The sequence below is a fragment of the Nycticebus coucang genome, chromosome 16 (assembly GCF_027406575.1).
Source record: "Nycticebus coucang isolate mNycCou1 chromosome 16, mNycCou1.pri, whole genome shotgun sequence".
Lineage (NCBI taxonomy): Eukaryota > Metazoa > Chordata > Mammalia > Primates > Lorisidae > Nycticebus > Nycticebus coucang.
Genome location: NC_069795.1, coordinates 74,505,311 through 74,531,630, shown reverse-complemented (window position 1 = coordinate 74,531,630; position 26,320 = coordinate 74,505,311). Strand labels below are relative to the sequence as shown.

At 49.1% G+C, this 26,320-nt stretch overlaps 1 protein-coding gene across 1 annotated transcript in view; it reads left to right on the top strand.

Annotated features, from left to right (window-relative positions):
* ITGB5 (integrin subunit beta 5) overlaps positions 1 to 26,320 on the top strand; it is a 125,832-nt gene that overhangs the window by 79,492 nt on the left and 20,020 nt on the right. Inside the window, exons 9-10 of the mRNA XM_053564172.1 lie at positions 834 to 968; positions 11,423 to 11,852. Of these exons, the coding sequence (XP_053420147.1) occupies positions 834 to 968; positions 11,423 to 11,852 (565 nt within the window). The remainder of the gene's footprint in view (positions 1 to 833; positions 969 to 11,422; positions 11,853 to 26,320) is intronic.

Here is a 26,320-nt window from a genome sequence, read left to right as displayed (position 1 = left end):
CTGTGACCATCCTTGCCCACGCCTTTTGGCGACACACACGTTCCTGCTGGGTATAATCCTAGGGAGAATGCTGAGTCTGAGCCTGATGGTTTTCTACAGGGTTATCCTGATTCACACTCCCCCCCCAGCAGTATGAGAGCCCCCATTGCTCTACATCCTTTCCGACACTTTCTGTTTTCAGTCCTTTATTTTTTTCTCTTCTGATTTTGAGTCGATTTTTGTTTCATTTGCTTTCTTAAGAATGTAATCCATACATGAGATTGGATTCTCTTGTTGTGTAGTTTCAAACTCATGAACATGGACTTCCCCTGACAGGGGTGGGCATGAGTGTGAGGAATGATAGGGTGGCTTCCTGGAGAATGTGCCAGCTGAGCTGACGCTGAAGGACGGTGAGGAGCTCACTGGGGGAGTGAGGAAGGAAGGGCCGCTGGGCAAAGGAACAGCATCCTGGGCACGTGTGAAGGCCCCAAGCCAGGAAAGCACCCGGCAAGATTGGAAGGACTGCATGTCTGAGGCTGAGAGTGAGGACGAAAGGTGGCTCTGGAGAGCAAGGGGGAAACAAAGCCTAACAACCAGCAGACAATACCATCACATGGCAAGTGGACTGGGACTGATCTCTCTAAGCTCACAGAAGGAGACCTCAGGCAGGTCTAGCCAGATGGCGTGTGGGAGGGGAGAGAAGGAAGAGGGAGGGCCGGGCACCAAGCTCACTGGCTCTTCCCTGGGCTCAGGAAGAGCTAGAGGAAGCCAGTGGGTATCAGGAAACTGGCCTGGGTGCACCTTGGCTACGGCCTTTACTGAGCAGTTGGGCTTCATTTTCTCTCTCCATCCAGAGTATCCGGTCTAAAGTGGAGCTGTCAGTCTGGGATCAGCCTGAAGAACTTAATCTCTTCTTCACTGCTACCTGCCAAGATGGTGTTTCCTACCCCGGTCAGAGGAAGTGTGAAGGCCTGAAGATTGGGGACACGGTAAGTTCCCCAGTTCATGGGAACTCTTGTTAGGACTGATCATCAGTCTCTGATAACTTTTGTGACACAGTAGAGTCCTCTGGGAGCTTGTGTTCTGTCTTCTGTCCAGCATCCGGGGGGAGTGTCCAAAGCCTGCTCTGTGTTATGTGTTCAGAATCCCAGGTGACTTGTTAAAGAGCTCCAGTCAACAGGCAGCCCCCAGTGCATTGCCACTAAGGACTTCTCGAGTTGACATTGTCCCCTTGGTGTTTTGAAACATGGTCATCTTAGCTTGATGGGGATGTAATGAGGTAGAAGAGTTTGGACAGGAGTCTAAGAGACCTGGCTTTTATTCCTAGTCTTCTGTACCTTGGATAATCAGACCCTCACTTTTCCTTTCTATAAAATGCAAAGGAAACCATCCATTCATTATGATTTAATGAAATGGAATGGATGACTCTATAGCAATGGAAGCCACAGATGCCTTGTCTGGATTAAATTCATGTAAATGATGTGTAAAGATGTATACCTGTGTGCCAGATCAAGGACTTGAGGGTGGGGACAGAGAGGCAGATATATATTGCAGCAGGAGCACAGATGCAAACCCTGGCACAGAGCAGGCAGAGTGGTGATGCAGAGCTGTCCCCCCATCTCCCAGAGGTCCCTACTGCAGAAGCAGACCATGAGATCCATTCCTGGTTTGCTTTGTTGACAGTTCAGAAAATAGAAAACTATTGCTCAGAAAATAGAAAATCAGTGAGAGAAAGCCAGAAAGAATCTGGTTGGAAACAGAACAACTATATAGACCTTAACATTTGATGAGTGTATCCTCTGGGTATTCATAAGCTAAAGATGGCCAAGGTGAGTATAAACCCACTTGCCCCTGTTTCCAGGAAAGAGCTCAGGTCCAGCCTCAGGTAACACGTGGACAGTTACTCTCAGCCGTGGTCTCCTGGGGTGTTCCACACTCCACCATAGCTCTTTTTCCATCCCCCTTCTCCCAGTTGCCCTTTGCCTGCTTTACAACACAGACACACCTTTCACCCTTTCTAAAGCTCACAATGTTACCTCCAGACAAAGGTATAAAACAAAATCTGATATTAAGATTGAGAAATGAAGGACTCTCATGACCAGCTAAAAAATCCTTTTCTTGTCTCGGCGCCCATAGCACAGTGGTTACAATGCCAGCCACATACACCAAGGGAGCAGGGTTCAAACTCAGCCCAGGCCAGCTAAACAACAGTGACAACTGGCAAAAAAAAATAGCCGGGCATTGTGGCAGGTGCCTGTAGTCCCAGCTACCTGGGAGGCTGAGGCAAGAGAATCGCTTAATTAAGCCCAAGAGTTTGAGGTTGCTGTGTGCTGTGACACCACGGCATTCTACCAAGGGTGACATAGTGAGACTCTGCCTCAAAAAAAAAAAAAACAAAGAAAAAATCCTTTTCTAAGACAAGGATTCCCAAGTTTCTCTTGTTTTTAACAGGCTTGAAAGAAGGCCTAACGAAGTTGTCAGATTATAATTCATTGCAAATGATTATTTATAGCATTTCACTCAGAGGGCATTCAGAGAACAAGGTGGCATTGCTGTAACCAAACTCCCCTTCCCATCTTTCTATTATTTAAATGTAATTTTTTGGTGCTTATATCTCTACAAGTGAAAAATAGGAATATAATGGGTGCTGATCCCCATCTCGTTTAGCAGTAAGTACTATTATTATACACCAGTATGAACTATTTGAGAGGAAGCCTCATCTCATTGATGAGGCGCTTCCAATGAAATGTTAACTTTTTATTTCTGATGCTTATCAAAAGTTCCAATGTATTTATATTTTCATCCATTATAATGATTGCCCAGTCCAGATAGATTTTATTAAAAATACACTGAAGGGGGCGGCCCTGTGCCTCAAAGGAGTAAGGTGCCAGCTTCAAATGCTGGAGGTAGTGGGTTCAAACCCAGCCCCGGCCAAAAACTGCAAAAAAAAAAAAAAATTGGGCGGCGCCTGTGGCTCAGTTGGTAGGGCGCCGGCCCCATATACGGAGGGTGGTGGGTTCAAACCCGGCCCCGGCCAAACTGCAACCAAAAAATAGCCGGGCGTTGTGGTGGGCACCTGTAGTCCCAGCTGCTGGGGAGGCTGAGGCAAGAGAATCGCTTAGGCCCAGGAGTTGGAGGTTGCTGCGAGCTGTGTGAGGCCACGGCACTCTACCAAGGGCCATAAAGTGAGACTCTGTCTCTGCAAAAAAAAAAAAAAAAAAAATACACTGAAGGTTTATAGTCACAGGATTAAAAGGGACAGTTATGGAAAAAATGGAAGGAGGCAGAAATAACAACAACAAAAAGAAAACCAAGCACCTGAAACATTTAAGTGAATTTTATAGATCTGTGGATGGAAGGTTTGGTTCAGTGTATCAGGAAAGCTGAAAAAGGATGCGTGAAATACACTCAAACAGGGAATCCCTTCGTTGGAGAAATAGGCACAATGGGGGAGACGGAGAAGAGGGCTGGACCGTCCGATTGAGGATCCGTAACACACGCAAGACGGCAGATGTCAACAAGGTCTAATGACATCTTCGTGAAAAGGCCAATAATTTGAGTGACAGTAGCACTGTTAGGCAGATCTGTGGCTGAGTCAACTTGTGTTCTCGGGGTGTTGATACCAGTCAGTAGAGGGAGGACTCGAATGAGGCCCCAAATCTCTTGTCTGTTTGAGTTTACTATTGGTTGGGGGTAGACTCACGGGAGACCTGTTTATCACATGTGGAAGGCCACCAAGCTAGGGAAAAAAAAACAAAAAAAACAGCTTATTTTAGAAAGCAGAAAACTGAGAATTTTTTTTGAGACAGAGTCTCACTGTCGCCCTTGGTAGAGTGCTGTGGCATCACAGCTCACAGCAATCTCAAGCTCTTGGGCTCAAGCGATTCTCTTGCCTCGGTATCCTGATTAGGTGGGACTGCAGGCGACCGCCACAACGCCCGGCTGTTTTTATTTTTTTTTTTTTTTTTTTTTTTTTTTTTTTTTGTAGAGACAGAGTCTCACTGTACCGCCCTCGGGTAGAGTGCCGTGGCGTCACACGGCTCACAGCAACCTCTTAACTCTTGGGCTTACGCGATTCTCTTGCCTCAGCCTCCGGAGCAGCTGGGACTACAGGCGCCCGCCACAACGCCCGGCTATTTTTTGGTTGCAGTTTGGCCGGGGCTGGGTTTGAACCCGCCACCCTCGGCATATGGGGCTGGCGCCCTACTCACTGAGCCACAGGCGCCGCCCGCCCGGCTGTTTTTAAAGACGGGGTCTCGCTCTTGCTTAGGCCGGTCTCAAATCCATGAACTCAGGCAATCCACCCGCCTCAGCCTCCCAGAGAGCTAGGATTACAGGTGTGAGCCACTGTGCCTGGCCTAGAAAACTGAGATTTTAAAATGTTTCTCAGAATTGAAATGGGTTGAAATCATCAGTATTAATATCTTACATTTTAGTTTAGAATATTGCTAAGATAGAGGTTACTTGCTTTGATAGTAAAAAACATCTGGCAGGTTCTAATGGCTCAAAGACTCTGCAAATAACCAGTGTTACTTTAAAAAAAAAAAAAAAGTACTGCCAATTGAGGTGTTAACAGAAATATTTTGACACCCCAGAAATAAAGTTCCTACTCTTCTTTGTCTAGGGTTGACTGCATCTGGAGTTCTTTGTTGAGTTCTTGTTTTAAAGGAAAAGTGACAAACAACTATCCTGAATTGTCTAGAAACCAGGAAGGTCAAAGGAGCTGGTGTTTGCTCATAATAAGAGCATAAATCAGAGCACCTTTGGATATAAGACTCAAGCCAATGTATGCTGTCTTAAGTGAAAAAGAGAAAATCATTATGAATATCTTTTTTTTTTGTAGAGACAGAGTCTCACTTTATGGCCCTTGGTAGAGTGCCGTGGCTTCACACAGCTCATAGCAACCTCCAACTCCTGGGCTTAAGCGATTCTCTTGCCTCAGCCTCCTGAGTAGCTGGGACTACAGGCGCCTGCCACAACGCCCAGCTATTTTTTGGTTGCAGTTCAGCCGGGGACCAGGTTTGAACCCGCCACCCTTGGTATATGGGGCCGGCACCTTACCGACTGAGCCACAGGCGCCACCCCATTATGAATATCTTGGGTTCCTTATGGAACTTGTGGGAAACTCAGTCTTGGGAAGGACTGAAAATAGACTAGACTGAATGTGTCCTGTGTCCCCACCTAGTTCCCTATGAGAAAGACATCATCATTCATGTCAACAGATGAGAAAAACTGAGGCTCAAAGAATCAGTTACCAAGGTGCACGGCCGGAAAGTGTCAAGAGTGGAGATTCACTGCCTGGGCTCCCTGGCTTTCCATTCCTAGCGCCAGCACCACCTCTGTCCTATTTCTGGGAGCCCGAGGTCCCGTTCTACCATGCCTATTGCAAAGGACTAGGTCAGGACAAAGGACAGTGGGGCATAGGAGCCTCCGTGGAGAGAACGCTGTTTATTGAGTGCTGTTCACACAGCCTGTGGCCAGGTGGGGACAAGGCTCATTCATTGCTGGTGGGGATGTGAGTGACCAGCTGGAACGCAGAGGACTCACAACCCAAACCAAAGTCTTTCTCCTCCCAACTGAATCACCTCACTAATCCTTGCCCCGTATTCCAGAGGGAATCGTGTTACCATTTAATGGGCACTTATAACGCACCCCGTACTGGTAAGGGTTGTTGCTGCCTTCCCTGCTTCCTGCAGAGCCCTATGAGGCAGCCGTTACTCCCCCATGTCATGTGTGAAGAACCAAGGCTCAGAGGGTGCCCGAGACGTTTGCCAGATGTCCCAGTACTTGAGCCACAAGCAGTGGAGTCAGATCTGAGAGTGCTGAGGCCCCAGGCCTTGCATTCCCCTCATGCATGTCTGGAGTAAAAGCTTCAGAGAAGCATGCAGTGGCGCAGCAGCCACTTGTGTGTGGACACCGGGGTGCAGATTTTGCTTTTTGCTGGGATACTTTAGAAAAATAGGGACACTATCCAGTATAGTATTTTAAATGGTAGTTTTTCCCAAGAATGAAAAATCTCTGAGAGATTGGTTTTTGGAGCTTTGGAAACACTAACTCTTCACGCCAACCACCTCTGCCAGCTCCTCCTTCAGGAGCTGACAGGCCTGGCCCTGTAGGAACAGCGGGGCCTGCAGTGAGCCTCCCGCACTAGCTCTTTATTTCTTCTCACTGTCCCAGTGTTATTGTCTTGCTGTTCAAGGGCCACGGTCACATGGCTCCTGGCTCTACCACGAGGGCTGTGGGGTTTTGTTTTCAGTGGATGGAGACCGGCTGGCACAGAGCATCCAATCTGCTCGTCAGAGCCAGACATGCCGTGCTCATAAGGGCCACACCAGGCCCCGTGGCCAGAAGCAGCAGCTTTCTAAAGGGCCGTGGAGGCAGTGGAGCAGAACTGGCTACACTGTGCGTGGGTCCCAGTGCAAAATGAAAATTTGGCCCCTGTTCAAAAATTATTAGGAATTTTAGCCCAGCAACAGCAGAGTATTAAACTAAGCATGAGCCCTCTGAGTGGGTTCCCTGGGTGAGCCCACAGGCACACACCCCCGGAGCCAGTCCGGGCATGGGGGGGCTCCCTTTATGAGGAAGGAGAGGGTCTGTCAATTCCACTGATCCCTGAGACAGAAGTTCACTTGCAGCCCAGTTGAGTCTGATTTTCTTTTGAACCCTGTCTGCTTCTCCTGGCCCTTCTCCTCTGAGTGAGTCCCTAGACCCCTCAGCTGGGCTTCACGCTTTTATACCCTCACCACTGCCTGACTTGGCCACGGCCCTCCCCACTTTGAGGACCTGAACTGTCTGTCAGGGTGAACTGTTGCCAAAGAGTTTACAGCTGGGCTTTGGCCACCAGGTATGCGACTGAGTATGTGACTGTTTCCCTCTGGACGTTTGTCCCAACGGCATACATTTCAGAACTTACATCTACTTACGTTCAGCACATGTTTGCCTGCCAAATACTTGCTCTCGGAGGATGTACAGATGAAGCAGACAGGTCAGAGCTTTGGGGTCTGGCGGGGAAGTGACCGTATACAGAGGGTGATGAGTTTCATGATAAAAGCCAGGCCTGGTACTTCAGGAGCCTGAGGACGAAGGGCCCGACATTGCAGAGAGGGTGCTGTTGGGGCTGAGGCTTGGAGCACGATCAGACACAGGAAAGGCAGGGGGGTCCCATCAGTGGGCATAGCATGTGCAAATCTGCAGGGTGGGGAGAGCATCGTCCAGCTGCTGGGGCTGGTGGCTGTGGAGGTAAGAGGAGTGGCCTGGGGACTGAGGGGAAGTGGCGGGCGGGTTCCATTCTTTGGCTTCTCATGGGGCGGGGGGTAGGGGGGGTGGGCGGCATGACCAAATCAGGCAGTGGTGAGGGGTGTAAAAGCATGGGGCATAGCTGAGGGGTCCAGGGACTTGGCTGGAGAAGGGGCAGGAGAAGCAGACAAGGTTCAACAGTCATCAGGTTTTACAGAGTCTGGCCTATGGACGAGGACGTGGCCATGTTTGGAGCAGGCTTGGGACAGTTGGGAATGGCAGCCAGATCTCACCTCCTCGTAATTACAGCTTCCTATAGAGGTGGGAGGGCAGGCAATGGCTCGGTGGGCACTTCCAGCCAGGGGCAGTGGTTCTGTGACTACCCTATGTTCTGGGGTTAAGACATCTGTCCAGCAAGAAGCAGGAGAGGTGGCAGGGCTGAGGGCTGAAGATGTCCTTGATGAGAAATACTGTTTTTGTTTTTTTTTTCTTTTAAGGCAGAGTCTCACTCTGTGGCCCAGGCTAGAGTGCCATGGCATCAGCCGAGCTCACAGCAACCTCAAACCTGGGCTCAAGTGATCCTCCTGCCTCAGCCTCCCAAGTATACGGAACTATAGGCACCCACCACAACAACTGGCTAATTTTTCTATTTACAGTAGAGACAGGGTCTTGCTCTTGCTCAGGCTGATCTCGAACTCTTGAGCTCAAGGGACCCACCTTTCTTGGCCGATTGCAGGCATGAGCCACCAAGTCTGGCTGAGAAATAAAATACTCTTTGAATACAACTTTGAAAGCCCCAAATCCAAGGAGGTGCTTTGCTCCAGTGATTTCACCATTTCCCTAAGTTTCCTCCGCTGGTTATAAAACCAACAAAGGCTCACAGAGTGGGCCCAGCCACCGGGAGTCCATTTTCTCATTAACTGGCTTTGACAAATCAGCATGCAGGTGGCTGACTGTGCGGCTGGCACTAACACCCAGCACAAAGGACCGAATGAGCCCCTGTCACAGGCTTCCCATGGCACCCCCACCCCCTCCTCCCGGCTCCTGTCCACTCCTTGGGGGCTCTGTACCCTGTGCCTGTCCCAGCTCTTTGTTTTGTTGCAATCTGAGTGGATTTGGCATCCTCTTAGCCCTGGGTTGGTGGGGCTGAGGGGGTTGGGCCTGGGCAGCCCTTTTGAATTGCCTTTCAGGCCTGGCCCTGCAGGAACAGGAGCACCCCAGTGAAGTCTAAATAACAGGTCTGGGCGGGAGGGCTACTGAGCCTGTGACCTCCTACCGGAATCTCTGGGAGGGAAGATGGAAAGTCTCCAGGAGCTGGAGAACCTTCAGTATCAGTTGGAGTCCCCAGGCATCAGGGCAGAGACTCGAAGAAGCCTCATTCCAGCTGCCTTCAGCCTCTCTGAACTCTTTCGTAATCTAGTAGGGAACTGGACTCTCTGAAAGGAGGGGTAGGCAAGCAGACTCACTGCTGTTCCCAAAGTGCTTTTTATAGCATTCCAGTGCCCAGCAGGGGTTGAGACCTAGTGGCTGAAACAGACAGAGCGGTTCTCTGGTTATCAGGCATCTGGCTGTGTGCCAGGCTGCAGGGGGCTGGACTGACAGCACTTCTGCTAGACAGGAGCCTCGGCCGAGGAAGGGCCGGGCCCTGCTCAGAAGGCAGGCTGACGGCACCTCTGTGTTTCTGCATCCTGGGTGACCTGGGACTCCCCGCTGCTTCACTTATCTGGTGGACACAGGTGCCTCAGCAAGCCCCAGGAGATCTAGTTCTTGCTTTCATTACTTTTTCCCTTGACATAGGCAAGTTTCCACGGGAGAAGGTTGTACTCACAGATGGACACTCCCCATAGTCTTTCGGTAATTAAATGCCTTTCACTTTTGCTCCAGATTATTCCTGTGTAGTTTATTCTGTTTCTGACCTACAGAAGCCACGTAGGGCAAAGGCTTCTCATTTAACAATTGCAGCACCTGGGAGCAGGGCTTCAGTTGTAGCTCGAAGCAAGTCACTGTAGTGAGGGCTTCAAGCAAGTTACTGTTTCTCTCTGGGCCTCGGACGGGAGGGATGGCCTTGGCCACTCAAAGGTTCATTGCCCTCTGTGATCTTGATGGCCCCATAGATGGTCTGTGAGGGTCTTTCCCCCTGCCCCCACTGCTTCCCAGGATCAGATCATTCCTAGCCCAAGGCAGGAGGATTTGGAGAAGCTCCTAGTGACCATTGTGAGGGTCACCATCTAGTGGTCCCCACAGTAAACTAGGCTGGCTTGTACCCAGATCTGGACATTGGGTGCCTTCCTCACCCCTCACTGCTAGGATATAATGTCTGAGGAAGCCACAGCCCCAGTTCTTGGTCCAGACCCACATCTCACCTCAGCTGTGTGACCACGACTAACTTCCCAGATCCCACCAGCCTGGCCTCTTCTCTGGAAAGGTGAGGTGCCCCCTTCTAATGTGCAAGAGATGCCGGTAGAAATGCCCAGCACTGTGCCTCGTGCTTGGCAGGTCCCTGGGAACCAGTGACTCTTAGTGTTGTTAACAGAGTTCAGTGCCCCAGTGGATTCCCACCTTGCCTCCTTCCTTGAGAGCCTCTCTGTACCTCAAGGCCTTGGACCTGGGCCTTGAACTTGCTCTTGTCAGTCTTTCCCTTTTCACCCATCCCTCACCCCCAGAGATGGAGGGAGAAGTGGAGCTAGTCCAAACTGTGCTCCCAGAGTCCTCTGACTCTGGCTCCTGGTCCTTGTCCTCTGCTCACCTGTGCAGAAGCACATCTTGTTGTGACTCTTGCTACTGCTGAGCCTGGGGCATCTATTGTCTGGGTCTCTGGAATGGTGGTTAATAGCCAAGCAGGGCAGAGCCAGGCCTGCCTTCCTTCTCAGCCCCATCCCCAGCCCTACCCTGGGTGTCCCAGGGAGTGCAGCATCTGAGGGGAGGCCTTTAGAAGTAGTAAGGATCTCTAAGTGATGGGGATCTGTAGACGGTCTAGAAACAGATATGTTCAGTGTTCTCACAAAACGAACATCATTAACTGAAGAGTGCTCTGTAAAGCAAGTTGATGACTTTTTAAAAATTGGCTTTATTCCCACCCAAATAATAGAATTAAGAATAGTGACAGTTAAAAGTGGTTTCTAACCCACCCTGAGCTTCAGAATGATCCAAAAAGCCTTTTGAAAAATAAAGACATCTGCGCCCAGATGCAGTGTGAGTCAGTCTGTGGAGTGGGCTGGGCCTCCATCTGCTTCGGGAGCGACATGCCATCAGGGCGTGCCATGCCGTCCTGTGACTTCCACTGAATTCCCTGCTGGGCGATTTGAACCCCTCAGGGCTGCTTTCCTCAGTGAGGGGAGGGTGGGGGAATGTGCTCCAGTCCTGGAAGACTGGGACCGAGCCTCGCCCTTGCTTTCCTGACATCCCAGCCCCGTGGGCAGCCAACAAGGCTCTCCCACACCATCCACCACCCAGCTAGGCCCACCTTGCTGCCCGTTTCCAAGGCAACCTGCGAGAAAGTCCAGAGTTAGAAACACTTCCTTATATATTTTGTTTAAAAAGAAAAAGTCTTTCCACACATGTGGCACATTTCTTCAGACAACAACAACTCAGGGCTATGGGCTGACGGTATAAAATGCAGCTGTGAGAACCACTCCCCGGGGAGGAACTGGGCACAGGGGCTCCGGGTGAGGCTGCGGAGAGCTCGGGGTCGGCTCCTCCCTTCTCTGCAGGGCCCAACGGGTGCTCTGCAGCCAGCGCCTGGAGAAGAGCAGTGGATTCCACTGTGCCCCTGCGTCCAGCACCATGCTCGGCACAGAGCCAGTGCCCAGGGAATAGTCGATGACTGAATGACTTTTAAAAAGGACCAGAAAGAGGCATCCTGTGGGAGGAAAGGATAAAAGAGAAAAGAAAGGGGAGAACAAGAATTGTGGGAATGCAAGTGAATCCTTGTTCCTTTCTGTGGAAGCCTTTTTCCTCAGGGTCAGGAGGCTGCATAGAACCAAGCCCCAGGCCTGTCAGATGTTAGCACGCCCGCATATTCTCTTCTTCAGAAGGTTCGGTATCTTGCTGGTTCTGAGGTCTCTTCGCAGCTGTGTGCATGGAGGGGACTGGAGGTGGCAGTCTCTTCATCACTGGCCTCAAAGGGTTGTGCTCGGGTTGTCCCCTGGGCAATCGGGAGGCCCTGGGTTGCCCCGGCCACAGTGTCCCCTCTCTCCCTTCTGCCCAGGCGTCCTTTGAGGTGTCAGTGGAGGCGCGGAGCTGCCCCAGCAGACGCACGGAGCACGTATTCACCCTGCGGCCTGTAGGGTTCCGGGACAGCCTGGAGGTGGGAGTCGCCTACAACTGCACGTGTGACTGCAGCACAGGGCTGGAGCCCAACAGTGCCAGATGCAGTGGAAACGGGACGTACGCTTGTGGCCTGTGCGAGTGCAACCCCAGCCACCTGGGCACCAGGTGCGAGTGCCAGGAGGGGAAGAACCAGAGCGTGTACCAGAACCTGTGCCGGGAGGCGGAGGGCAAGCCGCTGTGCAGCGGCCGCGGGGACTGCAGCTGCAACCAGTGCTCCTGCTTCGAGAGTGAGTTCGGGAAGATCTATGGGCCTTTCTGCGAGTGTGACAACTTCTCCTGTGCCAGGAACAAGGGAGTCCTCTGCTCAGGTAGGTGTCCCCAGCAGCTCTTCAGCTCTGAGCCAGACCAAGCCCAGGCGCTGTTAGGGCAGCCGCCCAAAGCCTGCCTGGCACTCAGGGTGGGGGTGGAAATTGTCACTACCATGGCTCTCCTGGGAGGAGACTGGGCAGGGTAGGGACCAGCATGCTCTGTACAAGACCGGAAGGCACTGCCCTAAATCCTGGGCACTCAGATTTGGAGGGCCTGCCTGTGAGTCGTGCAGCTTACTTCCCAGCTAACGCAGGGCTGGCCGCAAGCAGTCCTGGCAGTGATTCAGTCTCTTCTTGATTGCCTTCTGGGATGGGGTGATCACTGGAGGTGATCATGGCCATCTCTTGTCAGACACTGTAGTCATTTCTCATTGTTGCACCGACAAATCAGTACAGAATTAATGGCTTAAAACAATACACATTTATTCTATTGCAGTTCTAGAGATAGGAAGTCTGATGTGGGTCTCGTTCAGTTCAAACCAAGTTGCCAGTAGGGTGTGTACCTTCTAGACACTTTCCTTGCCTTTTCCAGTTTCTTTTTTTTTCTTTCTTTTTTGTTGAGACAGGGTCCCACCCTATGCCCCTGAGCAGAGTGCAGTGGGCGTGGTAGCTCACCGCAACCTCAGACTCTGGCTGCGGGCACCCCACTGCCTCAGCCTCCGGAAGCCACTGGGATTACAGGCGCTCACCTCAGTGCCCGGCTGGGTTTTTCCATTTTTTTTCACAAGTCGGGGTCTCACTGTCCCTCAGGCGAGTCTCGAACTCCTGAGCTCAAGCAATTCTCCCTCCTCAGCCTCCCACAGTGCTGGGATTACAGGTGTTAGCCTCTGAGGCCCAGCGCCTTTTCCAGTTTCTATTTTTTTTTTTTTTTTTTTGAGACAGAGGCTCATTCTGTTGCCCTGGCTAGAGTGCTGTAGAGTCATAGCTCACAGCAACCTTCAACTGCTGGGCTCAACTGATCCTCTTGCCTCAGCCTCCCGAGTAGCTGGGACTATAGGTGCTCACCGCAACATCTGGCTAATTTTTTTTTTTTTTCTATTTTTAGTAGAGATGGGGCCTCCCTGTTGCTCAGTTTGGTCTCCAACTCCTGAGCTCAAGGGGTTCTCCTGCATCAGCCCCCCAGAGTGCTAGGATTGCAGGCAGGAGCATTGTGCCTGGCCCTTTTCCAGTCTGGAGAATTGTGTTTTTCAACCCTTTTATTTCATGGCACACTTGAACCTATAGGTAAACTTCCACGGCAATAATGTTGATAAAAAAAAAAGTGTAAATAAATGTACTTACTATGCTTCAAACTTCTTTCAACAATAATTTAATTAATGATCTTTAAAAGTTTACGCAGCACACCTAAGATCAGTGGTTCTCAACCGTCCTAATGCCATAATGTATTTTCATTATTACGAAGGGGTCTCAACCCACAGGTTGAGAACCGCTGCCTAAGATCCTCTCACAGCGCGCCAGTGTGCACAGCGCCTGGTTGAAAGTCACTGCCTCGCGGCTGCCTGTGTTCTGTGGCTGTAGCTCCTCCCCCCATTCTCGAGGCCAGCGGGCAGCCTCTGCTAATCTTTCTCAGACCCTCATTCTACCTCTGTTGTCACTTCTCTTTCTCTGATGCTCCTGCCCTCCTCTATATAGGACCCACAAGGGTAACTCAGGAAAGTCTCCCCATCCCAGGGTCCTTAACTTAATCACATCTGCAAAGCCCCTTTTGCCATGTAAGGTAACATAGCCTCAGCTCCAGGGTTAGGTGTGAACATCTTGGAAGGGGGCACTGTGATTCTTCCTGCCCCAAGTTCCTCCTTATGTTAAACAGAAACTTGTTTCTTAGTAACTTCCAACCCATGGCTCACTTTCCAGACTCGCTTTTTTACGTAGCCTGCTGTCAAACATCTGAAAGCTCCTTTACGTTTCTCTGTTCTCTCTTCTTATCTGGCTAGATATCCCCGTCTCTCCCTTCTCTGAGGGCTCTGTCATGTGTTAAGCAGGCTTCCCAGAACCGGGCGTGTTACGTGTCCTGCTGGGTAAGGCTCAGGCCAGAGTTCAGCTGAGCATTTGTTTGTGTGATCTGGACGTTCCACTTCCACTGACGCCTCTGCCAGTGCACTCACTCCAGAGCTTATTTTTAACTTAAAGCCTACCAAAAGTTGGAGGCTTTTTATTTTTTGAATGAGCTATAGCCAAGCCAGTTTTTCACTATGTTGTGTTCAAGCACATCCTGTTTTGAATCTAAGCACACTTATTTACATTGATTCCAGTAGACAGAGCCCATTTTGCAGTTGCTTCTTGATGAGATACTTCGAAATCATGTCTCAACAGGGCCATTCCATGCAATCCCATGCCACCTGCAAAGTTTGTAAGCAAAACTATGTTAGGCAGGACTGTAGTTTCTTCTATGAATTATTATTGTGTGGTTTCTAGAATTCTCTCTTTAAGAATGGTCTTCCAACTGGGAAGGGTTGGTTTGAAAGGAACTTAGGGTTCAGTTGAAAAGAGGAATCTAATTTCTTGTTAGAGAAATTAGATGCAATTAAGCAAATCGGGAACATGTAAGACTGTAGTGTGTCCAGTGGGAGGACCAACCAGCCCTCCATGATGGGTTGCACGGACTTGGGTTAGTAGGTGTGGCCTCCTGCAGCAGGGCTCACTGTGAGACAAGCGTGATCACAGCCGTAGGGCGGTGGGGCCAAAATTCTCAAAATTGGAATTATACCAGAAAGTACAGGGCATAGGAATGTCACAGCAGAGTAAAGTAAGTAGAAAATCAGGATTTGATGTGCCAAGCATGCAACAGGGATTTCCATCAAAGTGGTGATAGATTGGTATTAGCTAGATGGCTATGTTGAGTTAGCAGGCAGGCCTGAGCCCGGTCTCGTCAAACCACATTGTGTGACTTTGGGCATAGAGTTGTGAGGAATAAGAGAATGGGCCTTAGGAACCCACCATACTGCTGGCACAAAAGGAGGACGCACCCCTGGGTCAGTGCCACACCCTCGGGGAGCCGAGGCTGGCGCCTGGTGTGTGGGAGGGGCCACCTCACCCTGGGAGTCCGCAAGCTTAGCCTAATAAATTCCAGCATGGTGGACTGGAGTTTCCATTCCCCTTAGTAACCACAATAAAAGCTCTAACAAGCCCAGCAGTGTCTGTAATTGACTTTAGCAGTGTTTTTCTTTTAAAAAGATATTAGCAAACATGGCAGAATTGTCCCTTCATTTTCCTCAGCAGCCAGAAATAACCATCTGATACATCTTCACCCCAGAAGACTGCTTGAGGCCGAGCTGCCTGGGAGCAGGGGCTTCTGAGTCAGATGACACGTGCCTGTTCATCTCCACATGAGCCCGTGAACTTGGTTGTCTTGGGCTTTTGCTTTTCCTATCTCCAAAGATGGGCCAACACCACTTCTTTCTGCATTATTTAGAAACTTGAAGGAGAAGACAGAGATGAAGGTTCTGGCCTGGTGCACAGTAGATGCCACCCCTTCTGGGCCTCCTCACTCTCTCGGAGCCTGACATTTCTCTGCATAGAGTGCAGAGCCTGGAGCCACAGAGCAAGTGGGAGATGAGTGTGAGTGGCCCTCGGTAGGAAAAACTTGCTGTTTGGTGAGCATGCAGGGTTTTTTTTTTTTTTTTGCTTAACTACTAGAACCCACAGTTCTTCTGATTAACCTTGTATTTCAGAATTCTGCCAGATCTCATATCCAAAAGGCTCCCAGATCTCTCATATCCAGATCTCATATCTCTTTCTCTTGCTCTTCCCTTCACCCCACATGATCCTGTGGTGTCGGGAGACTCTAACATGTCACAGGATAGAAGAACTGGAGGTTGGCCAAGCCTGTGAGGCTCCCAGATGAGAGACGCTTTAAGTCCTAACTCCCCGGGATTGCTAACATGGAACGTCTTCTTTTACCCACACTGGAAAAAACTATACACATTCATTAAAGAAAACTTGAAAAATACAGGGCAGCTGATGGGTGTGTGGTCATTTGGTGCTGTCTGTCTCCTTCTTGGTGACCAGGATTAATTTGGACCATCTGGCGACCCGGACAAGGGGCTCTTTCACCCTCACTGTTTCATCCCTTCCAAAACTTTGTGTTCAGTGGAGAGAATGATCTTTCCAGAGAGCTGGAGGATTATCCTTAGGTCCAGAATATTCTGAAGAGTAGAAAGACACTTTAAATCATTCATAATTTTATGACTCATATTTTAAGAGGCTTCTTTCCATCTATACTTTTTTCTAAGTTGATGTGTGTGGGTTTAAGATGGCATACGATTTTGTATCTCGGCTTTTTTCAGACAATATTATCCTAAGAGGTATTTGAAATTGACTTACTTTAGTAAATTGCGATTAGAACATTTTGACTGTCTTTCCATTGTGCTCCCCACTAGCGTCCTCCACCCCTCATTTCAAAAGCAACAACTAATTGAAACATGAAGCTTCCTGGAGAAAATAGTCCCTGGAATGAGGTCACTGTTGTGTTTGACAGTTTAGGAGGAACTTAAGACTGAGCCTGGCTCAGTGACTCGTTATCACACGTTCCGGCCGTGGCTCCCTGTGCAGTGTCGGGGGCTCGACACGTTCTGCCCCCCAAAGCCTGCAGCTCACTCAGGAGGCGGCTGGGAGTGGGTGTGTGAGGAATTCCAGCCCCCCATTCCTTGGCACCTGTGGTCAGTGTGGGGCTCCCACTCCAGAATTGTCTGCAGTGGTTTTGAGCTCTTGGGTCACTGCTACATTTGGGGTTTTTGTGGGAGAGAAGCCTGTTTCCCAGCCACCACTCTTGCTCTTGAAGGTGCTGACACAGAGCGTCCCAGGCAGCTGACCTCAGCTCTCTCTCCGATTTTTCTCCTCCGTTTCCTCTGCAGTCTGTGCTGGAAGGAAATGTGTGGTTGTGGTCTGTCTCTGGAGGGAGCGTGGGGGGAGCACTTGAAGAAATGGCTGGTGCAGAACCGGGGCCAGAATCGGTGGGGTCACCCTGGAGAAACTCCCTGTGCTCTCTGGTCTTTCTGTCTGTAGAAGGCTCAGGGTCCTTACCTAAGACAGGATTGAGGGGGACATGCAAGTGATTTCTGGTTTGGAATATGTTATCCATCATAAAAATGAGTAGTGAAACAAATCAGAGAAAGGTCTGGAAGCAGTTGAACAACCCTGCTATTGCTTTAATGACGCTCCGTCATGGGAATGTGTGTGTACTCAGGGCTCTGGCTGTCCCGGCAGTTTCTGGAAGAAAACAGCTGGGAGAGTGGTCTGTCGTGTGTGTGTGTGTGTGTGTGTGTGTGTGTGTGTGTGTGTGTGTGTGTGTGTGTGTGTGTGTGTAAGAAGAGCTTCCTGGGCCGGTGGGAGGGTCTCTATTCTTTTGGGTCTTGTAAAGTGCCGACCCTTCAGAGATGCTTTACTGATGGACTACGAGAACCAGGACAGCTTCTGTTCAGTTGTTTTTAATGTAATCAAGGTTTCTTGCTCAAGCTTTGTCATTTTCTGTTGGTTTCTTTGCCCACACAATGTATTTCCTGAGATTTGGATTACTCGCTGTGGTGAACTGTTGAAATCAGTCTCCCACTGAATACCTTGCTCATGGCCAACCTGCTGCTTGGTTTTCATATGTCAGAAACTTTAAATCAAATAGGATATAGAATGTTGAACAGAATCCTTTTGGTCTCTTGACAGTGAGATTCCAAAAGGACATCTATGTAAGGTTTTATGTATGTAAACACATGTGCATGCCTGACAATTAAATATGTGAGCTCACCCTAGGAATCATGCTGCAGACCTCACTGCTGAAGATCACTTTGGTCACCTTCCAAGTACTCCCCTTGGGAAGCTGTGCACTGAAACCAGTGCCTGGTCCCCCCTTCAGAGTACTTTTCTGGGACAAGTTCTTCAACTTAAGTGTCAGACCTCGTAGGATGTCAGCTTTGATGGCAATTCCAGACAAAGAGTTTCAAAATTGCTTTGAATAGTGGATGAGGTGCTAGCATTGGTGCACAGCTTCCCAAGGGGAGCATCTCAAAGGCAACCGTAGTGATATTGAGCAATAAGTTATGTAGCACTTTTGTAGAAAGAGTTCATGAACTTAATTATTAGCCCTGTGTGTGTGTGTGTGTGTGTATAACCTTATTATGTGGCAGTTAGAGGTCAAGGGGCATCTGCTGTTCTCTCCCAAACATGAAAAAAAGGAGCACGCCATCGGTGGCAATGTTCCTAGCAGCCAAGGCCAGAGTTCAAACACAGGTTCTGCATCTGACAGTTTCCAGCAGACTTAACCAAGTTCTTTTCCACCTCTTTGGTTAAAGGTATTTCTGAGATTAAGGCCAAGTTCTAGGTTCTTTGATTCTTGCCAAATGAAATACCTCCCATGGCAACAGTTATCCATATCTGTTTTTAAGCATTTCTCACCATATTTGTATTGTTTTCTTTAGAAATGTAGTTTTCGTAACCAGTAGCTTGGTGGCCAGCGCGGGGACCCAGGTCAATGCTGTACCTTCTGTTATTGAATTGCTATTGATGTGTTTCATAAATGGCTTGTACAGGACCATCTTGTCTTCATGACAAAGGTCTCCAAAAGTACCTATTGAATGAACCAGGACTGGATATATTTAATTCTCAGAAAAGCGGCGTCCTCCTAGGATTGCTACTACTGTGCACCTCCAGTGGGAGCACCTGGAAACACCTTCAGGTTTTCTTTGTGTATATTCTTCCCTGCTCAATTTGTTGATTGTTTCACAGATACTATTGGCAAATGCAAGGATGCTATAGATCATTCATATGTATACATATCATATGTGTGTATATATATATATCTTCCAGAGGAGAACACCCAAAGGCATCCCTCAGGCTGAGCTTCAGGAACCATCATCACAGTATCTCCCACCTGATACATGTAAATCCTAATTATGCACATGACCCTGAAGGCCAGGAGAGGCCCATTCCATTTTAGGGTACTAGAGTAGGGTGGTTTTGAAAGCAGAATTCGTTATGGGATTCTTCAATAATTGTCATAAGGAAGGATTGGTAAAGACACTTCTGAAGGACACCGTTTACCGGGATGGTTGAGGACAAGGCCTGTGTCTCGGGATGGCAATGATGACACAGGCAGAGTTGGCAAAGACCACGTCCTTAACTAGCATGGAGGGATTTCTCCTTGTCCCCTCCGCAGGGGCACATTGTCATGTAGTGGAAAGAAAGTGGCTTTCGAGTAAGACAGACATGGATTTCTAACCTGGCATTGCCCCTTTCCACCTCCATGACCTTGGCTCTCCACTTAACATCTGAGCCCTGTTTTTCTTATCTGTCAAGGAGAGAAATGGAGAAAAAAGTTACCCCAGAGAGTTGTTGCAATGATCAAACAGGACCATGTCTGCCAAGCTCCTTGCACAGTGCCTTACCACAAGGGCTGCTGGATAAATTTTACTACCCACCAGCCACCCAGGAACATTTTTCTTCCATGGAGATAAACATCAGAAACATCCATGGGTGTCAAAACAGGCCCCAAAAGTTCTCAACAGACATCCCATGGTCAGGCGTTCTCTAAGAATTCCATCTGTATCTGGCCATTGCTCAAGTGCACTTGAAAGGCAAAAAAGTACCAAAAGGCATCTTTTAGATGAGTCACCCAACGAGGTGAGCTGTGCTGCTCATCTCGAGTCAGCCAGCCTCTGGCCTCTTGTGGTCAGAGAAAGCGTTCTGGAAAAATCGGACCTCAGTAAGTATCTGATTTTAGACAATGCAGCTACAGAGAGGGGACAGTGAGCTCTTACTAAAGGTCATTTTGTTTTAGGCAGGTGGCTGCATTTGTCTCCTTCAGTAAGAGTTCATTGAACCCTCCGCATATGCCACGCGTTGTACTGGGTGCCAATGGGATGAGGTTGGAGTTGCTTTCGGTCTTGAATTGTTAAATTTTTCTTGCCCCTGGAATTTTCCACTTCTTCTCAGAAACTTTCTGGGATTGAGGAACAGGAATATAAATCATCTTAAATACCTTCCCCATTCGGACTTGTTTGAGATCTTGAAAGACAGAACCAGAGTCCAGGGAAGCATTTTGAGAAACTGCCTTGCTCTGTATTGCTGGCTTAGCTCTGGAAATGGAGTTTTCTCCCTGCCCTTGTGCATTGCCCAGATCCTGTTTCCAGAAACATCTTAAGCAGCAAATTCACCAGAGATTCCAAAAAGGACTCTTTCTACTTAGGAAGGGGAGTGGGCAAACAAGACCCTGTGATGAGTTGTATGCGCCTTTGAACTTCAGGCCTGGTCCTTAAGGTCATGAAGTTTGGCTTGTGAAGGAAATAATGAAATTTTTAAAGCAAAGGAGAATCCTAGGAAGACCATGGAACAACAAAGAAAAGATCATAGTCAGGTAGGTTTGAGTAGTATTAGCTTTTTAGGATAACATGCTAGAAAGTTTTCCATTCTTAAATTTAAAACTATGAGAGACCTCTGGTGGCTGACGTAGTTATTCTTAAGGCTCTTTTTGTTCCATTTCTCTCTTTTTTTTTTTGAGACAGAGTCTTACTATGTCGTCCTTGGTAGTGTACTGTGGTGTCACAGCTCACAGCAACCTCAAACTCTTAGGCTCAAGCAGTTCTCTTGCCTCAGCCTCCCAAGTACCTGGGACTACAGGCGCCTGCCACAACACCCAGCTGTTTTTTGGTTGTAGTCGTCATTGTTGTTTAGTAGGCCCAGGCTGGGTTCAAACCCACCAGGTGCTGTGGCCAGCACTCTAACCACTGAACTACGGGCACCAAGTCAATTGTTTTGTTCCATTTCTTCCAGCACTTTGAGTTTACTCTTGATTTTAGCCTCTTTGACATAGCTGGTTGTGGCTTGGCTGCTCAGTGCTCTGGCGGGGTGAGGCAGACCTAGAGGGAGCCCTGCTGCCCTGCAGGGTGAACATCTGTGGATGTCAAAACACTGACATAAGAGCTCCCCCCAGAACTAAATGCTCCCTTTAGTGTGAACATGACATGCTGAAAGTGTTCCTTCCTGTTTTCAGGGAACCTTTCTGATCTCTGACTATTGCTCTTTGATCCAGAGAAGGAAGCCTGCTATTACCCCATCCCACAACCACTCCCCTCAATCTATTGGGTGAGCCCAACTGTCCCTAAGCTGAAGAAATAGGAACCCCAGGTTGGCATGTTACTTGACATCACAAAGTTGGCCTTTAGCAGTAGACAAATGTACTAATGTGAGCAGGATCTATTTTATTTATTTAGTTTTTGCTTTTTTTTTGTTGTTGAGACAGAGTCTCACTATGTCGCCCTCGATGGAGTGCTGTGGCGTCACAGCTCACAGCAATGTCCAACTCTCGGGTTTAAGTGATTCTCTTTTTTGTTGTTGTAGCTGTCATTGTTGTTTAGCAGGCCCAGGCTGGGTTTGAACCTACCAGCCCCAGTATATGTGGCCAGCGCCCTAACCACTGAGCTATGGGCACCAAGCCTTTTTTTTGAGACAGAGTCTCACTTTGTCGCCCTTTATAGAGTACCATGGTGCCATGGCATCTTAGCTCACAGCAACCTCAAACTCTTGGGTTCAAGTGATCCTCTTGCCTCAGGCTCCCAAGTAGCTGGGACTACAGGCAGTCCCCACAAGGCTTGGCTATTTTTTAAACATGGGGTCTTGCTGTGGCTCAGGCTGGTTTCAAACCTGTGAGCTCGGCAATCTACCTGCCTCGGCCTTCCAAGTTCTGGGATTACAAGTGTGAGCCACTGTGTCCAGCCTTGCCTTTTTTTTTTTTTTTAATTGTTTGGGATTCATTGAAGGTACAAAGAATTAGATTATACTGATGATTGCATTTGTTAGAAAGTCCCTCTTATAATTGTGTCCCGCCCCCAAGAAGTGTGCCACACACCGTGACCCCCCCATCTCCTCCCTCTTCTCCTCTGCTCCCTATGCCCCTAACCCGCCCCCACACCAGGTATTAGGTTATCTACTGCCTTTATTTTAGAATTGAGTACATTGGATTCTTGCTTCTCCATTCTTGGGATGCTTTATTACAAAGAATGCTTTCCACCTCAATCCAGGTTAATAAAAAAGCTGTAAAGTCTCCATTCCTTTTAATGGCTGCATAGTACTCCTTTTTTTTTTTTTTTAAAGACAGAGTCTCACTTTATCACTGTCTGTATAGTGCAATGGCGTCACAGCTCACAGCAACCTCCAACTCCTGGGCTTAGGCGATTCTCTTGCCTCAGCCTCCTGAGTAGCTGGGACTACAGGAGCCCACCACAATGCCCAGCTATTTTTTTGTTGCAGTTTGGCCAGGGCCAGGTTTGAATCCACCACCCTCGGTATTTGGGGCTGGCACCCTACCCACTGAGCTACAGGCACCACCCAGGCTGCATAGTATTCTATGGTGTGCATATACCACAGCTTGTTAATCCATTCCTAGGTTGGGGGGCATTTAGGCTGTTTCCCTATTTTGGTGATTATAAATTGAGCTGTGATAAACAGTCTAGTGCAAATGTCTTTATGATAAAAGGATTTTTTTCTTCTGGGTAGATGCCCAGTAATGGGATTGCAGGATCAAATGGGAGGCCTAATTTGAGTTCTTTGAGTATTCTCCATACATCCTTCCAAAAAGGTTTGTATTAGTTTGCAGTCCTACCAGAAGTGTAAAAGTGTTCCCCTCTCTCCACATCCATGCCAGCATCTGCAGACTTTGTGATATGGCCCCTTCTCACTGGGGTTAGGTGGTATCTCAGGGTGGTTTTGATTTGCATTTCTCTGATGATTAGAGACGACGAGGAGCATTTTTTCATATGTTTGTTAGCCATGCGTCTGTCTTACAGAAGGTTCTATTCATGGTCTATTGTAATGCCCTCTTCACTATGCTGAGGTCATTTCCTTGGGAACAAATGGGCCTGTTTGTTGGTACTTGGTGTCCATCCTGAGCAGGCGCTCAGCCGGACTTTGTGCAGCTTGTGCCTTTGCTGACAATCAGTTACACAGAGAGGATCAAATGTATGAGGAAACTGAGGCCCAGAACCTGGACAGACGCTCCTCGTGATTCTTAATTATAGATTCAAACCAAAAGAACCTTGTGCTGCCTTTGCCAAGTGAACAGCTCACTTCTCCCTAAGTCTGCTTCTTTTGATTAGCCCGAGACCCTTCCCAAGTCTCTGCCACCCACTCTTATTGCTTAGCTCACGTTTTCCAAGCCCTACCTAATAAGTTCTCTTTATCTCCGTCAGAGTTTTAGGAAAACTTAAGCCCCTATTTTCCTAAGAGAGTTTCTCCGAGTTACAGAAGGACATGTCACCACAGCAGACCAGGCCTGAAGCACACACATGGACTGGCCAGGCGGCCCATCACTTTGTTACTGTTTTTTGATGAAAAACACAAGAGAGTTCCTCTTAGTTTTAGTGGCTACCAGGCTGTTGTTACCATTTTCCTTGAATAAACCTTTGCTAGCCTATTCTAATTTGTAAAATGCTTTTGACATGAATGACCTCGTTTACTTGCTATCACTGATGCTAGCCATGTAGGGGAGGCTGTGGCTGGGAGGATTGACCTAAAACTGTGACCCAGGAAACCTAGCTCCCCTCACCCCGGGAGGCTTCTCTCATCTGGGCAGCTGCTTCCTGCTGTCTCCCGGCTTGGCTGGGCTCCTGGCAGCCAAGCTTCAGTGTGGCCTGCACATGTGACATTCCAAACCACCTCTGGCCGCTGGGAATCTGGACTAGTTGCTGAACAGCGTCCAACTTGGGGTGGAATATGGCAACTGTTAACCGACCACAGCAGCATGACAGTTTCCCAGTTTGAAAGTAATGATCTTCTCATCCTGTTGAAATGACCAACAGGCAGCAAATTCACACTTTCCAGATGTAGTTGGCATTTCCCCAGAGGTACCTGCCGGGCAGATGGGGCAGGTTAAGCCAAACCCAGAGTGTTGACCTGTGGCACTCCTATTTCTTTTGGCTACAGCTTTCTGTTTTTCCTTCGGAGTCAGCATTCTCAGGGTCCTAGATGAGGACTGTGGCTCATGTCACTCAGTCTAGTGCAAATGTCTTTATGATAAAAGGATTTTATCCTTTTTTGCACTATCATAAAGCTGTTTTCAGGCTTCTTTGAAACTGGAACAGTGAGTTCATTAAAGAATGGGGACATTTTCCATTTTCCCTCCCTTGCCTTAATTTCCTTGTGACTGATAAAGTTGGGCCAGAGACCAAGTCCTTTCCCTGCTGCCCTCTTTTGAAATGCAATAGTGGCCAGAGGGACTTGGCAGCTGGGCATCAGCGTTGAGAGATCGGGCGCTAAGACCTGACGAAGGTATCCTATGGGAGGATAGGATGGACGTTTGACAGGTCTTAGCTTTCTAGCCAGCACTGCCACTCCAAAAGTAGTGTTGAGATTTGGCTTAAAGCTGCATCACGCTTTCTTTTATTATTTGTATTTTACTGCTCAGAACAATGCACTGTGTGGTCCAGCAGATGAAGGGCAGAGGGTGAGAGGCATGTCAGGGCATTGTCTGCTGGGAACACTATCAGTGGACCGTTAGGATGGCTCCTGACAGTAAGCCAAGAGCAGAGGGGCACTGGCCCCGAGAACAAGCCTGCGCCATTGTTTGCGTCTCCAACGAGGCTTTTGCCGGAGAAATCTGCAGAAACACAGAGGGTGCAAAGGCTGTGATTTCTGTGTGACCACGACCATGTCCTGCCAAAGGAAAGAAAATTCTTTTTTATTTTTGCAGTTTTTGGCTGGGGCTGGGTTTGAACCCTCCACCTCTGGCATATGGGGCCGGCGCCCTATTCCTTTGAGCCACAGGCGCCGCCCGGAAAGAAAATTCTTAATCCTCTCTTTCTCATGTTATCTTGAAGTCTCCAGGTTTTTTGGACATTTGCTAAGAATTTGAAATATCTCAAGAGTCACAGTTAAGTCTCCCAGGTATCAATAGCACTTCCTTTCTTTTTCTAATTTCCCGCCTTGGACGTCTTCCCCTCCCCATGTCTAAGGTTTGTCCTGGTGATGTTCACAGCCATACTGGCCAACTGCATGTTCTGAGCATCCTCTGTGTGCCATGCTGGACCCTGGTCACACAAGAGAAAAAAAATTCTTTGATTGAGTAGGGGTTTGTAGGCTAATGAGATGAGGCAAACCAGAAACTAACACGTATATTAGTGTGATGGGTGGTCTGCCCTCTCCCTCTTAACTAAGTATTCTGTGGAGCTTTTGAACATGTTCAGGTGTATTTAATCTTTCTCCGCAACAAAGACCACATCATTTATTTACAAAGGCCAGTGTGGGATTGAGGGGAGGCAGGGAGGGACAGCCACACCCACGTCCTTGCTGAACTGCTGGGGACCCTTCCCCACTCGGAAAACCCACTCCTCTTGCCCCCTTATTCTTAGCCAAGTAGCAGAGGGAAGAGGTAAAAAGCCTCGTCTGTGCTCCAACAGAGCAGGGTCCAGTACCAGATCGGAGGCATCCTCGCCGCGCTCTCCTCTCCTTCCTCAATTAGAGCCTCCTGGCTGCTGCCCTTAAAGGAGACAGTGACAGCCTTATGATCAGGGGCTAGGACGCTAAAGGCCGGGGGTTTGGAGGGAAACCCCCTCTCTTCTCCCAAAGCAGTGAGGAGTGATGAGGTGCTGTCTCAGCTCTGACTCCTTCAGGAGGGTGCCCACACTGCCTTTGGGTGACGTGACGCAGCAGCCAGAGGCCCTCGGGATGTGTGCCTCCTGCTCTGGACTGGCCACTCATCTCTGGCAGGAGAGAGCTTGGAACAGAAAACACCAGAACCCCCACTTCCCACCCACCTCACCTGTGCGCACACGCTCCCCCACTGCCGGGACAGGCCCCACCCCCATTCATGTCTTTTGAGGAGGCCTGAAACTTCTAGTGCTTGGGGACATAAATCGGTCCTGGGTCCATGAAAATGTGTGTGTCTGAGGAGCTGGGGCCAGTATGAGCCCTGTGGGTCACGATGTTCAGCTTCGTGGACTCCCTTTCTTCAGCTTCCTTTAACATCTCGGGCTCCTCTGCTGGGCCTGGGCTTGGACCCCGGCCTGGAGGAATGTCAGGGCTTCTGGTCCCAGCTGTCAGCTCCAGCCCCCACGCCTTTCATGCCCGGCAGTCTCCCTCTTCCTTTCCTCCAGATGATTTTGTTCCCTCCTCCTCCACACCAACCTCTGCTGGGCCTTACTAATTCCTGTGTGCAGTTCCTGTGTGTCATCTCCCCTTCAGATGGGGAGAAGAGGCACCTTCGCATTGCCCTGGGACTCCCGACAGAGCCTATGAAAGAGTGCTAGGCTTTGGAACAAGGCCACCAGCCCTCCCCGATCCTTTAGAGAGTGAAATTCTAGCATTGGTTGGGTAGGGGGTGGAGGGAGGAGAAAAAGGAGGAGGAGAGCTACCCAAAGTAAACGGTAAGCAGGACCCTAGTGGAAGAGATGGAAGAGCTGCTCAGTAAGCAGAGAGCTGCCTCCCTCGGCGCTGCACTACCACGGACTGAGGAGCTGGGAGTTCGCAAAGGATGGGGTGGGCCTGGGTGA